Source organism: Macrotis lagotis, chromosome 1 (assembly GCF_037893015.1).
Source record: "Macrotis lagotis isolate mMagLag1 chromosome 1, bilby.v1.9.chrom.fasta, whole genome shotgun sequence".
NCBI classification, from domain to species: domain Eukaryota; kingdom Metazoa; phylum Chordata; class Mammalia; order Peramelemorphia; family Peramelidae; genus Macrotis; species Macrotis lagotis.
In genome coordinates this window covers 838,466,155-838,483,805 of record NC_133658.1, presented here as the reverse complement: position 1 = coordinate 838,483,805, position 17,651 = coordinate 838,466,155, and the positions used below count along the sequence as shown (strand labels likewise).

General features: G+C 36.1%; 1 protein-coding gene and 1 long non-coding RNA gene across 4 annotated transcripts in view; one reads left to right on the top strand and one right to left on the bottom strand.

The window, feature by feature from the left end:
* Positions 1-3,034: 3,034 nt before the first annotated feature.
* The window catches only part of LOC141508605 (NACHT, LRR and PYD domains-containing protein 12-like), a 31,981-nt gene continuing 17,364 nt past the window's right edge, over positions 3,035-17,651 (top strand). For 2 of the 3 annotated variants that reach the window (XM_074217388.1, XM_074217386.1), the window contains exons 1-5: positions 3,035-3,625; positions 5,274-5,318; positions 6,757-8,386; positions 10,770-10,940; positions 17,364-17,522. In XM_074217388.1, coding sequence (XP_074073489.1) covers positions 3,385-3,625; positions 5,274-5,318; positions 6,757-8,386; positions 10,770-10,940; positions 17,364-17,522 — 2,246 coding nt within the window. In that variant the 5' untranslated portion in view covers positions 3,035-3,384. The remainder of the gene's footprint in view (positions 3,626-5,273; positions 5,319-6,756; positions 8,387-10,769; positions 10,941-17,363; positions 17,523-17,651) is intronic. The other variant, XM_074217387.1, reaches the window with a different exon arrangement.
* The window catches only part of LOC141508617 (uncharacterized), a 45,778-nt gene continuing 34,424 nt past the window's right edge, over positions 6,298-17,651 (bottom strand). The window contains exons 3-4 of the long non-coding RNA XR_012474466.1: positions 16,887-16,929; positions 6,298-7,628 (exon numbers count right to left, since the gene is read on the bottom strand). This is a non-coding gene — a long non-coding RNA (uncharacterized LOC141508617). The remainder of the gene's footprint in view (positions 7,629-16,886; positions 16,930-17,651) is intronic.

Here is a 17,651-nt window from a genome sequence, read left to right as displayed (position 1 = left end):
TTTGTTCATTATTTTCAAGGTTTCCATGTTGCTCTCTGTGGAGAAAAATTCATTCTTTTAATGTCAATATTTTTCTATTAATTCAATATGGTTGTGAATGATGGAAAACTAGGATCTCAAGATAAAAAATTACAAATGATCCAAGAATTATAATAAGACTGTAGCATATCACCAAAGATGACTGGCTGCATGAGATAATATAAAAGATCAAAGTTTCCATCACTCTGGGATCCTAGACTGATCTCATTGGGACTGATTAACCAAAGGAAAAAGAACTTTGAACATTAAAAATAAAGTATAAGGGATGCTGGGCCTTCCACCTTAGTACATGTTAGAATCATCAATAATGAGCCGATATCTTTCTGACCCCAAGGTCCTCCTTGTATGCTCAATGAGACACTTCTATTGACTTCAACAACTTTCCTCTATGTTAAGGTTTTAATCCTTTAACTCTTAGTCCAAATTAAGGGTGACTCAATATCTATTTTGGTTAATTTCAATAAATGTTACTAGTAATAGAAATATTTGTGTTGTGCGTGTTTTGAGGTCAAGTCATATCTGCTGCTGAAACACTAACTCAAGCCTTGTTTAAATTACCTTACAAAGGATTTACCTCAGAAACAATTAAGTAAAATTATTTTTGAGAAAAGAAAATCAAAATTTCATTTTAAGAGTTTGATTTATCTGAACACTGAGGGTATTATTTTGGCTTATTCACATTATATAAATTAGATGTAAAGTCACTTGAAATGAATTCCTGCATAAGGAAAAACCTGCTCTGATCACCTAAAAATGGTTTCACAAGTTTGAATTCCTTTAAAAATATGCACAAATTCACAAAAGGAATTAATTGGGACAAGTTTGGGGGAGAGGGAAAGAAAAGCAAGCTACACTGAAAACAATCTGAAACATGATTTAAATCCAGACAAATTTAAGAAATGAGTTTCTTAATTCATTCAGTATAGAATGTCAAAACTGGTATAGGATTTATGTTTGTTTGTTTTTTTCCTGAGCAGATGAAGTGAAGATGTATTCAATTGGATTAATGTTACTTGACAAGAAATATATTCTGATCCTTTTTGTTGAAGACTCCCCTAAATGTTATTCAATTCATCTTTTGGTACAAATAACTCCAAGGATATATAGGAAATTATTCTAGTTTGAATACCTCTCCAACATAAAAAGGGCTTTGAGAGTGAATAATGATAATCTAAGCAAAATTGCTTTTGATAGTCTTGGGTCTAAAACATACAATAACTGCTATATTTTTTTTTTTGCTCAGTAAGACCAGATGTAAGGTACTTTCATTGTAGAGGCAATTAGAATTTTTGAGTAGTGCCACAGGCAGACAGACCTGTGTTAAGAATTTCACTGACACAAGCAATTGGAAGGATAGATTGGAGAAGTAAGTTACTTAAAATGTAGAAATGAATTAGGTGACTATCATCTCTACAGGTGAATAGAAAGATATGAAAGACTAAATTAGGGCAATAAAAAGCAGGAGATATATGTGAGAATGACTGGAGGCTGTAGCATAAAGATTTGGCAACTGATTACATATGTGAACTGAGGGAAGAACACATTAAAAACTTAATAAAAGCATTCACTCTGAGTCAACTATAATCTTCCTATTCCCCTCAAGGGAAGTCCTATCCCTTCTTTGAGCTTGTTTTCTTCCAATAAAGTTTTAAAAAAAACCAAAAATCAATTTTTGTTGTCCTTAGCTATAACAAAATGGAGAATGGTTCCTGCCTTTCTAATATTCTGGGTTCACTCCAAAGAGTTCAAGTACTGCTTATATGGGGCAGTAGATAGAGGGCCAGCCTGAAGTCAGGATCAAATCTGGTTTCAGGCATTTATTAGCTTTATGATCTTGGGCAAGTCTCTTAACCCTCTTTGCTTCAGTTCCTCATTTATAAAAGATGTAAAAATATACTCTGTAGAAGCCTGGAAGGATTTGCATGAACTGATACTGAGCAAGATGAGCAGAACCAGAAGAACATTGTACTTCATAACAGCAACATGGGGTTGATGATCACTCGTTTTCTTTTAAGTTTTTGCAAGGCAATGGGGTTAAGTGATTTATCCAAGATCACACAGCTAGGTAATTATTAAGTGTCTGAGGCCAGATTTGAAGTCAGGACCTCCTGACTCCAGGGTGGGTGCTCTATCCACTGTGCCACAATGATCACTCTTAATGGACTTGCTCATTTCATCAGTTCAACAATCAGGGACAATTTTAGGGTATCTTCCTGCAATGGAGAATACCATCTGTATCTAGAGAAAGAATTGTGGAGTTTAAACAAAGATCAAAAACTATAACTTTTACTTTTAAAAAAGTTACCTTATAATGTAATTTTTCTATCTGTTATATTTATTTTTTCCTTAAGGATATGATGTCTCTCTCAACACATTCAATTTTGATCACCCTATAGCATGGAAACTAAATATTATCAGACTGCCTTGGGGTGGGGGGATGGAAGAGAGATTGGGGGAAAATTGTAAAATTCAAAAAACATAAATACTCTGTAACTGTAAAATTATACTTCAATATATTTGTCAAGAAAATTTCAAGTGGAGTCACAAAGATCAGAAACAACTGAACAGTAACTGCTTTACACACATGTGTTGGTAAATAAACTACTCCTGTTTCTCTAAATATTGGATATACACAGTTTCCTTCAAAGCTCATCTCCAAGGCTACCTCCCTCCTACTTAATTCTAGAAATGTTATTTATTGTAATTACAGAAAGAGCTCAATATCAGAGACATACCCATAATCAGAGAGCAGACAAGGTGATATATATTTCAGTAAATAATTAACTGATCATTGAATCACAGAAGCAGACCTAGAAGAGTAGGGGAGGAAACAGTCGCTTATTAAACTTCTTGAATTTCAATTCTATTAACTTTTTAAGGCCCTACTATATGGTAGGTACCGTGCTAATGCTTTATAGATATGTGCGAAAAACAGGAACCTCTAGGGTATTTAGTCTAATTACGTTCCTAGTTTTCACAAATGAGGAAACTGAAGCCTATGACGATTAACGACTTGCCAAAGGCGATACTGGCAGATTCCAAGCCATCAGGTCGATTGTAGGCTGAAGGCTTGGCTGGGAGAAGGACAGGGGGAAAATCTGTGCTCCCCGGGGGTTCATACAAACTCCTCTACCTCTGATTCTGGGATTAATAGCCAACATAAAAAAAAAAAAAGTCGGGCCCTGAGCCTGATCAGGCTCCTCCTTCCTTTCCCTTCCGCCAAAGTTCTGAGGGCGGCGCCGGGTCCTTCCTCTGGTTTTATGTTCCAGGGACAAAGCTCAGATTTACAGATGCGGCTTCCTCGGACCACTTCCCTCTAGTCCCACTCAGACGGAGGGGCTTGGGATGGCCAACACTGTCCGCCGCTGGCTGGTTGGACACTTGGAGTACCTGAAGTTGGAGGAGCTGAAGAAATTCAAGTTGTTCTTACTGGATTATATTCCCCGGGGTCTCCTGGAGGGGACCGATCGCACCGAAGTGGCCGATGTCCTGGTCAGTTATCTGGGGGAGCAAGAGACCTGGGAGCTGGCTCTGATCATCTGGGCGAAGATGGGCTTGAGGGAGCTGTGGGAGCGAGCCTGGAAGGGTAAGGGTCCTCCTGAGAGCTGGGGTTTCCCTTTCCCACTTGCACGGCCCCACAAAGTTTCCTTTCTCCCCTCCTTCCCTCAATTCTTCCTCCATTCCCCATTCTCTCTATTTTTCCTTCCTTCTTCTCTTCCATCCTCCCTTCCCCCTCCCCTTCTCTCCACTTTCTTTCCATGGAATTCTCTTCTAAGGGCTTGTCCTTAGAAAATTACCGTATATTAAATCTGTAAAGATTTTGTGTTTACAAATAGTTTCCCTCTAAAGAATATAAAGGTTCTTCAAGGCAGGCATTATTTCATATATATATATATATATATATATTTGTATTCTTAGCATTTAGCTCAGTGTTTTTCAGTGTCTTGGGTATTTAAACACTTATCTAATAATTTCTGAGTTTTGACTTTAGAATAAGAGGATCTCATTGGGACATACAACATAGGACAGAGATAGGGAGGGCTGGTCCCCCTTATGCTTTTTTCCTAACAATCAATATAGGAAGACTGAAGTTCAGTCACTTTTCTCTGATACTGGAGAGGAAGAACATCTAGGTCATGTGAGGAGAGTTTGTTAATGGCAAGAGAATGTTCAGGAGTCTCCAGTGGGTGAAGGAAGGAATTGAAGAGAAGGGGAGATGGTGGATCTGGGAGAATGGAGCTGATAGAAATTTCAGATGCAGATTTCAACTGCAGTGAGGAAAGGAGAAAAGGGCGGGGCTGGAGAGAAAGCATGTAGGATGAAAAGGATCAACACAAGGCAAATGTTCCAGGAAGAGCATGATTAGACTGCTGAATTTAAAACAATTTCCTGGAGTCTATGCTGAGTCAGGAGCAAAGGTAGGTTAGGTCTTTTCTTTTTTAAAACAAGTGCTAAGTAACAAAGAGTCATTTAGATGGAAAGCATAATAGCAAAGATGAGAAAAAAACTTGATACCTTTAAAAACCTTTTTTTGGTGAATCATGATTCTTTCTGATCCCATATGGGATTTTCTGAGCAAAGATACTGGAATGATGTGTCATTTTGTTCTCCAGCTCATTTTATAGATGAAGAACTGAGGCAAATAGTAATTTAATATAAGTCTCCAGTTTGGACAACTGAAATCTATCATCAAAAAAGTTAAAATTCCCCCTTTATTCACTTAAAATTCAAAGAACCAATAGGATAACAACATCAAGTCAGACTTCTACTCAGCTGGAGACAAGAAACCCTAGAATCCTTTCCTTTGTTCCACCTAGGCATTGCAGAGATTCTCTTTTTTCTTGAGTCTTAGATCAAGTCCCATTTGCTCCAAGAAGTCTTCTGTAAACCATCAACCTGCAGACATCTCTCTCTCCTCTTGAACTTCTCATTGTCTAATTGACTTTGGTATAGGAGTGTCCAGCATATAGTCAGTGCTTTATAAATGCTCTTTGCTTAACTGATTCACTATTTCATATAAACCAACAAATCATAGTACTGTATTTGTACTAGTTCACAAGATTTCATTTGTGGAATTTGTAGTACTGAGATCCAGTACATTTTATTCCAACTTCACAGGGAACCAAACAGAAATCTCATTCTTAATGCTGTCCTCAAACTTCCTTCCTACCTTTAGTTCCTAACTATTTACTTACACAATAGTCTTACATTATTTTCTTCTTTTCTTTCTGCAGATGATCTAGGATTAATTCCTGCTCCATTTCTTCTGGCCTCTTCAGGTCAGTAACCACAATGTAGAAGTCTGGGTTCAGTTGGTTGGGGTTTTTTTTTTGTTTGTTTTTTCCTATCTGAATTCCAGGCCTTCAGATTGTCTATTAATGGTGTCCCATCAGTAAAATTTAGGGTGATGTGCTGCAGAAACCTGGGTCAGTTGCTCAACCATTGACTGAGTTAAAGATTTATGGAGGTAATGTTATGACAAACACATGGATTGGATTTGAGTTGGGGGGGGTGGTTCTGTGCTAAGTCACCGATCTCACTTTCTCCTCCAGACCTTCTGGGTCCAGTGGTCAGATCTGAACCAGGATGACTGGAGATGATCCTGTATGTGAGTCAGTTAGGGTTAAGTGACTTGCCTAAGGTCTCAGAGCTAATAAGAATCAAGTGTCTGAGACCAGATTTGAACTCCTGTCCTCCTGACTCCAAAGCCAATACTCTATCCACTGTACCACCTAGCAGCCCAGACAGATGCAATTCTAGAAGGTCAAGATAGAAACATACTGGTAATGTCCTTGTTTAGTAATAGGGTGAAATGGTCAAATTTACACTGTATTGATGCTAGAGGTAAAAGAGAAATGCTGAAGTTTATCAATGAGGAAAATGACAGGATCAGACCTGTCTTAGTAATGTCCCTTTTATCGTAATCTGGTAGATGAAGTGTGGGGAGTTTTGAGATGATGTTGATTACTTTGGAGGCTAATGAAACAGTCCAGAAGAGAATTAGTATATACTTCTATCTGACCTGGCTTTTTGCATAAATAAATTATTCTCTCTCTCTAGACTCTAGTCATTTTCTTTGACTGTCTCCTAGGCCTGGCATACTCTTCCCTCATTATCTCCTCCTACTGGTTTCCCTAACTTACTGAATAATCAACATAAATATCATGTTTTACCTGAAGGTTTTCCTGACCCCTCTTGATGCTAGTGCCTTTTCTCTCTTCATTATTTTTTATATATGAAACTTGTATGTAGCTCATTTATTCCTATTGGTTTCCTAATTTCCTCAACTAGACTGTGAGTTCTGTGGGTAAAAGGACTGTCTTTTCCCCACTTTTCATGTCCTCAGCACTCAGCATAATGCCTAAGAAATACTAATTAGACATTTAATAAATGTTTATTGACTGATTAATATTCTTATACATATATGTAACATGAACACATATATACATAAATCCTGACTTACATGAAAATATACATTTAGACCTATTTAATTTCAGTTTACTCATAGGCTACCAGAAAGCCATTCTAGGTTCCAGGTACTTTGTGGTTTATACTATTTTGAATTATAACTCTTGATTCCTCCATCATTAGTGTGTTTACTGTTACTAATCATCAAAGTTATACATTTTAGCCCATGTGGGCTATCAGAACAATGATGCCCATACCTCTGCAGATTTAATCCTCAATATCTCTGTACTGTGTTTCTTATGCCTTTAGATGAAAGAAATAAGTATCAAGAACGAATGAGATATAAATTCCGATTCATGAAGGAAAAGAACTCTCGTCCTGGGGAGTATAAACTATTTCATCACCGATTCACACAGCTGCTTCTTCTTCAGGAATACCGCTACAAGGAGCAAAAACAACATGAGCTCTTAATCCATGGATGGGACCATGCTGAGGTCATGGAGGAACAAGGTCAGCTTATAGATGTGTCGGTCTTATTTGATCCTGTTCAAGAAACAAGAGTACAACCACACACTGTTATGCTTCAGGGGCCTGCTGGTATTGGAAAGACTACCCTAGCCCTCAAAGTGATGTTGGACTGGGCAGAGGGAAAACTCTACCAGAATAAGTTCAATTATGTTTTCTTTCTCAGTTGCAGAGAACTAAATCCATTAGGGGAGAGAGAAATTAGTTTTGCTGATTTCATTGCCCATGACTGGCCTGGTCCACAGGCTCCCATGACAGAGATCATGTCCCAGCCAGAGAGACTACTGTTCATCATTGATGGTTTAGATGAACTGAAATTCCCTTGTAATGAGCACAGATATGATCTATGCAAAGACTGGAAGCAACAGAGGCCAGTGTCCATCCTGCTGAGCAGTTTACTTAGGAAAATCATGCTTCCTGAAGCCTCCTTGCTGCTCACCTCAAGACTCACTGCTCTGGGGAAATTTAGTCCTTTGCTAGAGAATCCTCGTCATGTGGAGATCCTGGGCTTTTCTGTGGAACATAGGAAGGAGTATTTCTGCAAATTTTTCAGAAATGATGATTTAGGTAAAAAAGCCTTTAATTTAGTAAAAGGCAATGCCACACTGTTCACCATGTGCTATGTTCCCCTGATGAACTGGATTGTCTGCACTTGCCTGAAACAACAAGAGGAGAGAGGACAAGATCCCATTCAGACTTTGAAAACAACCACTGCCCTATACATGTGCTATATTAATTTAATCACACCTAATGACAGGAACTTTGTACCTCAATACTTGAGGGGTCTTTGTAGATTGGCTGCAGAGGGGATCTGGGAGAGGAAACTATTGTTTGAAGAGGAGGACCTGAGGAGACATGGCTTAGAGGCAGCTGATGTCTCTGCTTTCTTAGACATGAACATTTTTCAAAAAGATGTTGAATGTGAAAACTGCTACAGCTTCATTCATTTGAGTTTCCAGGAGTTTTTTGCTGCCTTGTTCTACATGATGAGGTCAGACAAAGAAAGGGTGGAGAGACCTGATTCCTCCATTCCAGATGTCAAAAAACTTCTGGAGGAATACAATGGTAATGATGCTAGTTTTGTAACTCTAGTGGTACGTTTTCTGTTTGGCTTCCTAAATGCAGAAACGTTAAGGGAGCTGGAGAGGAAATTCAAATTTAAAATGTCACCGGAAATCAAGTCACAATTACTGAGGTGGGTTGAAGGAGAAACGAAAAGAAATAAAATATTCTCATTTTCCAATAGTAATTTGCCAGAATGGTATTCTCATTTATATGAGACTCAAGATGCTGAGTTTGTAACCCAGGCACTATGTGACATCCAAGACATTGAAGTAGATTTTCACTACCTCTATGAAGCACTTAGTGCAGCTTTCTGCATTAAGCATTCTCCTGGAATATGGAGACTTGACATGTGAGTATCTTCATTTTTTCTGTCTTGAATCCTTTATTAGGGTCTTTGCATATATACTGAACTATGTATGGATCTTTCTTATGAGGGTGCCCAGCGTTCTCCTTTCAGGTTTGCACATGTGGCCAGCTCTGATTTTTAGCCCAACTTTTCTTTGGGACACAGTTTTGGGACAAAGTTCCAAAAGGCATTCCTGCATTTTACCTTTTCTTGTGCTTTTGTGGAGAATGAAGTGATGTAGTTTTCCTCCATCTATGTACTAACTGCATTACAGATTGAATTAGTGGTATTGACAATACTATTGTGTTTGGAAGCAGAGATCTTGGCTTAGATAACACTATATTATCATCTATTACAGGAAAAGGAAATGCTGAAATCTGTGCATAGAATTTCTATAACCAACTGAGATTAATTAAAAGATATTGTGTCCAGGCAGCTGAGGTATTACAGAGTGGGGAAAAAGACAAGGGACAGAACAGGAAGAAGTAGGAGTGGGTCTTTCAAATTTTCAGGTCTATATCCAGCAGCTTTTTCTTTTTTTTTTGTATTGGGAAAAAAATCATGTCTCTGGCGTGCATTACAGATGTTCCCTCTCTTTTAAGGGTTTTGAGGCAGTGATTAAAAGGGGAGTAAATGATGAGGTACCAGGTTCCTGATCTGGTATCATTAATAATGTCTCTGATTGAGGGGACAAAAATAGGAAGAAAGGAAGTGGGTCAGAATAGACATCACCTAGAGACTGATAAGTTATAAGAGACTGTGTGTTCATATCCTTGACTGGATTCTAAGAAACTCCCTTACACTGGTGTTCTTGGGCTCATAAAGGACAAAGGAGCCCATGCTTGCTCATGTTAGTATTTCAAATTAATCTTCAGCCTACTCAGCCTGGTTCACAACTCTGAAGCCCACTATGGAAGTGGAGGGAACAGCTTTACTATTCACTTAGGATCTTTTTTCACTACTTCACAAGTTGGAATCACTTGAACATGTGAGATGAGTCAGCAGGAAGTCATTTTCATACTAGAATAAACTCTTGCTTACATTGGAGGTACATTTGAAGCTCTCTATTTTTGAGAAAGAAAAAACTTTTCCTCAGTAGTGCCTGCCTGGAAGTTTCATTAGAGGGAGCTCTATGGCCCTTGTGCTCAAGATTCCTGAGTTTTCTTCTTCTTAAGTTCTTCAGGTTCAGTCCCGCCCCCCCCCCCCCATATGAACTAGTCACTGTCTGAACTCTCTCTTTGATGGAAGATTTCATTTATTAGCTGTGTGCACAGGATTAGGCTACACTCTGGAACTATAAAGGAAAAGGTTCACAAGGAGATTGAGTTCTATTCTTTGGTGTCCTTGGACCCCTCATATATTATTCTCCTCCATATATTTTTAAGGGGTTTTTTTGCAAGGCAAATGGGGTTAAGTGGCTTGCCCAAGGCCACACAACTAGGTAATTATTAAGTGTCTGAGACCAGATTTGAACCCAGGTACTCCTGACTCCAAGGCTGGTGCTTTATCCACTATGCCATCTAGCCGCCCCTTCCTCCATATATTCTTAACATCCTCAGAACCTTCCCCAAGGACATATCTAGGAAATTGAAAGGCCCAAAGTGACATCCAGTTCCCAGGGGAATCAAAATTAAAAAAAAAAACTTGATGGTACCTTAGAAAGGAAAAAACAAAATTAAAAAAAAAATGAAGCCTAAGCAGTGGATGGCAAAGTTTAGAAAAAAGTCTTACCTCTTTATATTGGTGATATTTGGGGAAAGTATATTCAAATTAGCTGTAGGAATCTAATTCATTTCTTTTAGCACTACCTGGGAGTACCCTCTCCTCTCTACTGGATTCCCCTGGGAGGTGCTTTCTATCTTCTTACTCCAACAGCAGGTCCCCATTACACTTCCCAAATTACTGTGCCTATAGAAGGCTCTTGATATCATTAGGTCTTCTCTTACCCTGAAAGACTGAGTCTATCACTATAAATTCTGGGCCTCTGAATGTCAGATATTTAGATTGATATTTAGAATGTCAGATATTTCCTTAGGACAGGTAACTTCCTCCTTCACTCAGCCTAATTAATCTAGCCATTGGTTTCAGCTTTGTCACTGAGCAGGTAGAGATTGAAGTAGGAAGAACAAGGGAAAAGGTCATAATGAAGAAGGGGTGGGATAAAGGCTGATGGAGCTGGCAGGGGCTAGTACTTAGATTTGTCTCAGATGTATTGAACTTCGGAGTCCCAATCATCTAATTCCACTTGTTCTCTCCTGGGAATTGCCAGAATTTGCTATAGTCTCTTTTCATTTTCTATACAGACAAAGAGTCATACAATAATTCTGGGAGGTACCTTGAGTGCCACTGATATCCTTGGTAACATTCTCCTCTTGCCTCTCTCTAGTGCTTATGTTTATGATTTACCTGCTTATATTTGGCAAGATCTTTTCTCGGTGGTTAACAAGAATCAGAACCTGAAAGAGCTCAAATTGTCAGGCTTTCAATTGGCTGATACATGTCTGGAAAACCTTTGTGTGGCACTAAGAAATCCCAACTGTAAACTGGAAAAACTTACGTAAGTATAAACTTGTCCCATATTTGGGGTGATTGCCTTTGTGGAAATGGGAAAAGATAGAGAAATATCTGAGGAAAATAAGGTCTTAGGAGAAAAAGAAAGGATTCTTCAGAATCTAAATGAGTATAAAAGTAGGATGATGAGAAAAAGAGTGTGGAAGAAGAAAAAGGGAAAAGGAATATATGTTCCTTCTCATCACCACTATTTGATATGTTCTAGATATACAAGTTATAACAATAAGACAAGAAAATGAAATTAAAAATATATATTAACAAAGAAAAGACAAAATTTTATCCATTTACAGATAATATGATAGTATAATAAGAAAATCCCACAATGAGTCAATGAAGAAACTAATTGATAATAACATCATAGATTTCATACTGAAGAGGACTTTGGAGACCATCTTATCCAAACTTCTGATTTTATAGATGAAAGACTTGGGCTCACTGACATCAAGTGACTTGCCTAAAATCATTCAAGTAGAATTTAAACCAAAGTCATCTGACTACAAATCCAATGTACTTTTCATCACAGCATCCATTAGCAGGACACAAAATATATACCCTTACACATAAGCAACAAATCATGTAATGAACAAACAAAACCTAGAAAAAATGATGATAAAAGATGCATGTAGTCAACTTTGGTCTCTCTCTTGAGCTTTTGCCTTGCTTCACCACACATTTCAAACTGAATATCCCTTAGGGATCTCAGATTCAATATGTCAAGATAGGCCACTAGACATGGGGACAAGAAGATATGGGTTCAATTTTTATCACAGATAGGACTCTCTGTACAAGTCATATAAGTTCCCTGTACCTTAAATTTCCTCATATGTAAAATGAAAGGAATGGACTACAATGTCCATTGTCCAACAATGTAGTTGCTCTAAGTTTACAGAATTCATTAATGCCCTTCCATAATATGCACTCATTTTCCAGTCTCTGTTTCAGTTGGAAAAAACCATGATTCTTCCAATTACCGAAGTTAGCAATCTTGGAGCCATGTTTAGTTCTTCATTCTTCCTCATCCCTTGTATCCAAACAGTTACCAATCTTCCTGATTCTTCTCCCATAGCATCTCTTACATCTCTCCTCAATTCTCCACTCACATGTCTACACCCTAATTCAAACCCTTGTCAACTCTCACTTCCAAGCTCTTCTCCTACCTTTGTATATATGTATAAGTATGTGCATGTGTGTGTGTATATATGAATATGTCTATATGTGTTTATATGCATATATGTATGTAGCATATGTATATACATAAATAGAAGAGGATCCTAGAATAGTCTAATATATATATATATATATATATATATATATATATACACATATACATAGGTACTCTATACATATAGTGTATAAACCTAAGTCATCAGACTACAAATCCAATGTACTTTCTACTGCAGCATCAATTAGTTAGCAGGACAGAAAATTTATACCCTTGAACATAATCAACAAATCATGTAATAGACAAACAAAACCTAGAAAAATGATAATAAAAGATACATGTAGCTAACTTTGGTCTCTCTCTCTTGAGCTTTTGCCTTGCATCACCACACATTTCAAACTGAATATACATATATATATATATATATATATATATATATATATTTTCACACAGACATACATAATTTAAATGTTTTCTGCTCTTTATCTTTTGAATGAATTTTTGATCATTCTACATTTATTAAAAATCTGCTTTTTCCAGGCTCTGTACTCCTTGTTGGAGATGAAATAACAAGAATTAAATAAATATTCTTTTCCCTTAAGGATCTTATATTCTATCAAAAGTTTCCATTAGTAGAGATAGAATATAAATGACCTTATAGGCATGGACTTTTTCACTTTTGTTTTTATGTCCCCAAAAGTTTGCACAGGGTTGATAGTGACTGAATGCCTATAGATTGATCAAAATCCATTCAAAATGATAACAACCTTGGTAGTTAATATACTAAGATAGGCATCAGATTTCTATAAATAATAGAAGATAGAAAGAATTATAGAAAGATTAAAATGACAATGCTCCTTTAATTTATCATTTTAGTTTTATGCCAATCAAGTTATCAAGGAAATATTTTATAGAATCAGAGAAAATAACAAAATTCATTTAGATAATCAAAAAAGTCTAATATCCGGGGAAGTGTTAGGAAAAGGTATGAATAAAGGGCATGGATAAGGGTATGAATAAAGTGGTAGATGTAAAATCTGTTTGGTGATAGTTAAGTAAACTCAAAATGAATTAGATGAATTAAATATAAAAATTCATATCCAGGAAACTAATTAGAGGAGAGCAAGATCACAAACCTTTTATAAATATTAGTATGGAAAAATTTCTTAAATAAGGTAAAGAAAAGATAAAACAGACAACATTGACCACAGAGTTAATCTCTAGCCTCTCCTTCCCTAATCTTCTACTCCAAGAAATCCCATAGACTTTGATAAGCCAAGTTTTGAAATTATTTTGCTCTGTCACAGCCTTACTTTTTACACAACTCCACCCATGCCATTCCCTCTCGAAAATTGTTTTCCAACATTTTCCCTCTTTCCATCTGTCTAATGTTTTGTTTTTCCCCTTTTCAAATGTAAGATCCTCAAAGGAAGTGACTAGTTTGCTTTTATTTATATCCTTAGCACAATTCCATCCATTTGAAAAGTACATAAATGTTTTATCTGTCTCCCTATAAAAAGAAAAAAGAAAAATTTCATCTAATATTAATTTTAATTTCAATATAAATTTATATGTAATTAACACAAATATTTAACAAGCAAAATTTTCTATGAGAAAATTGGGTCAATAGATATGCACAAAAGTATGCTGGGGGGCAGCTGGGTGGCACAGTGTATAGAGCACCGGCCCTAAAGTCAGGTACCTGAGTTCATATCCAGCCTCAGACACTTAATAATTATCTAGCTGTGTGGCCTTGTACAAGCCACTTAACCCCATTGCCTTGCAAAAATCTAAAAAAAATTGCTGGAGAATAAATAACCACATAAAAATATGATCCAAATCACTACTAGAGCAATTATTCAGTTTTATTATATTCTACAAAAGATAGAGATGATAAAAATAAAAACTGTTAATCTTGGAGATACTGTGTGGATATAGAAAACATTAATTCTCTTGAAAAAATGGTGAATTGGTCCAGCTATGCTTCGAATCCATTTACAACTATGTCAAAAGATTAAAAATCTTTAATGTCAGATTGAAATCATTTTGCCCAGTTATATGCTAACTGATGAATTTTGATGTAACAAAGGAAAATTTGCAAAAATACAAAATGTCCAGAGTAATAAAAAAGCAGTAAATTGTTCCAATAACTCATTAACAGTAAAAAAGAAATTTTATAAACCAAAAAATGAGCTTCCAAAGTAAAACTTTGGACTTAATACTTGTTTAAAAAAAAAAGATCGATCAATATAATAGATCAGTTATACAACATAAAGGAGAAAACACAACAGTATAGTGTTTTATGAACAACTCAAAACCCTAGTTACTTGAGAGAAGATCTTGCTGTTTGAAAAAAAAGCTACTAGAAACCTGTATAAATATCTTGCAATAGAAATTAGGTTTAAATCAAAACGTCATACCACAAATGCCAAGATAAACTCCATCTTGATACATGATTTCAGTGTAATTCTTCACATCTTCAATTAGATGAGTAAGGAAGAAATTATTTTTCAGATGATTGGAGTAATGAAAAGTTTGTGATTGAAAAAGAGGTGATCACACAAGGATAAGTTGACATTTTTAGCTATTCAAAATTAAAAACTTTTGCACAAATATAATATAGTAAAATTTTAAAGAAAAAAAGTTTCTCTGATAAAGTTCTGATCATGTAAAGGTACTGTGTCAGATTTTTATGACTAAAACACCATTTCCCCCAAAATAAATGTTCAAATGATATGAATAAGCAGTTTTCAAGTGAAGAAACTAGCAAGAATCATGAAAAACAGATTAAAATTTGTGAAAATAAAATTTAATCTGAGTGCAAAAATGCTATACAATATTAATAATTAGAAAATTGAAAATTAAAGCAACTTTGGGGGGTCTATCTCACACCTATCTGACTGGAAAAGATGAAAAAAAATGGAAAATGCTAAACATTATTAGTTCTATAAGAAAACATCAATGTACTTTTGAAAGAGCTATTATTGGAGCAACTAGGTGGCACAGTGGATAAAGCATCGGCCCTGGAGTCAGGAGTACTTGGGTTCAAATCCAGTCTCAGACACTTAATAATACCTAGCTGTGTGGCCTTTGGCAAACCACTTAACTCCATTTGCCTTGCAAAAAAAAAGAGCTATTATTGAACTAGAACAATTGAATCTGAATTATAATAAGATTTTGAAACAATGCCCAGAAAGATAAAAATGCATAGGGCTTGATCCATCTATACTAAGACAGCTAGGTGATGCAGTGGTTAGAGCACTAGTCAGGAGGACCTGAATTCAAATCCAGCCTCAGATACACTAGCTATGTGATCTTGGACAAGTCACTCAACCCTGACTGATTTGCATCCAGGACTAAGTTCAATCATTGTAATTTATAGCTAACCCCTGGACTCAGATGGCTCTGGAGAAGAGAAGCTGGTGAGTTAGCACTTGATTGTCATGGCATCACCTTCCTAATGTCATGGTTTCCTTTGATAATGAAGGAAAAGCAATACTTCTGGAATTATACTCCAAAACAAAAATCATAACAAAAGAAAAAGTATCTCTATATCTAAAAATACTTTTAACTGCTGTGTATTAAAACTTAGAAATTGAAGTATTTTTAATTGGTAAATCACTAAACAAAAAGTATTATATGAATGTGACAGAATTTTCTTGTGTTATAACAAATGATGAAACAATTTCAGAGTTAACTGAGAACTAATGGAAAGCAAAGTGAGCAGAACCAGGACAACAGTTCATACAATGATAATCTTATAGGAAAATACCACTGAATCAAAAGTCTACAAGAATGAGGATGGAATATGGTCTTATCTCCTGATAGTAAAATGATTACTCAAAATGCAGGAAGAAACATACATTTCTGGACATAAACAATATTATCAATTAATAATATGAATATACCCTTTGATCCAGCAATAACACTACTGGGTCTATACCCTGAAGAGGTTATGGAAAAGGGTAAAAACATCACTTCTACCAAAATATTCATAGCAGCTCTGTTTGTGATGGCAAAGAAATGGAAACTGAGGGAGTGTCCATCAGTTGGGGAATGGCTTAACAAACTGTGGTATATGTATGTGATGGGATATTATTGTTCTATTAGAAAACAGGAGGGATGGGAATTCAGGGAAGCCTGGAGGGATTTGCATGGACTGATGCTGAGAGAAATGAGCAGAACCAGAAGAACATTGTACAACTTAAATCAATGCATACTATGGGAATGATGTAAAAACTAACAGTCTTCTGTGGGGGGTGGAGAGAAGCAAGATTGGGGAAAAATTGTAAAACTCAAAATAAAAATATAACCTTTCTAAAATTAAAAAAATAAAATGAATATGCCACATTTTGTCAAGATATGCAGCTATGTATTAATGGTATTATTAAAGTGGTAGTTGCTTTTTTTCTTTGCTCAACAATATGCCAATAGGCATATTGGAAGCAACAGTTAAAGTACATAACTATCAATTAGAGAACAGATAAAGAAATTTTCACATATGCACATAAAGGAATATCATTTATTGATGAAATGATGACTAAAAGGGCTACATGGAAGCATCGAAGAATTAACTGAACTAAGGCAGAAGAAAGAATATACAATATGTATATTGACTTAAACATGTAAAAGAAAAACCAAAAGTGAATGTTGCAATATTACAATGAATGTGTTGCCCCAAATAAGATATATAAAAATATCCTTTCCTTTTTTCATTGTAGAAGAGAGACAACTGTAGATATATAATGCTGAATATAACATCAGATTTACCTTTTTTGTTGACTGGTTTTGCTGAATTGGTTTTTTTCTCCTCCTTCAAAATAATAAAAAAAAAGAATTATGTGATTATTTCTAGCCTGGTGCAGTGCTAGCATGATGAGATGCCAAAGATAACTGCATGTTCTTGTCAAGAAAGAGAAGTTGAAATGAATTCCCTTTCTTCCTCCATTATTGTTACTAGAAATAGCTAATCAGCTAATTAGCACCAGCATCTTTCACATTTTCTTCAGCTTCATGTGGAACATTGCAAACCCATTATAGTACAGACATGAGGATAAGAATGGGCTGGTAGATCAGGAGTTTAGGAAGTGTCAGTTTTTGAGATATTGAACTATTTAGGATGGAATGGCAGAGGTTAGTGACTATAAAGTAATTGTGGCTCTGACCGCCTTCCCAGAAAGAGAATCAAGGAGTAAATTCTGGAGAAAGAAATAGTTCATTTAACCTATGGTTGTGTATCTCCCACAGGGTGGATTACTTCAAGACAACTTATTCATGTTGTCAGTATCTCTTCTCTGCTCACAGTTTGAAAAGCTTACACTTGGAAAGTATTTTTATTGAAGATGATGGCATGAAGCTACCATGGGAGACCTTAGGAGAAAAGAAGTGTCAGCTACAGACCCTAAGGTGAGTCCTTATAATTTTCCTATCTTCAGAACCTCCTGAGCATTAGAGACCAAGCTAAAAGTAAGCAAGAAGAACAACTCTGATTCTGGAAGGGTGACTGCAAGCTGCCTGTATGAGATTAAAGAAAGG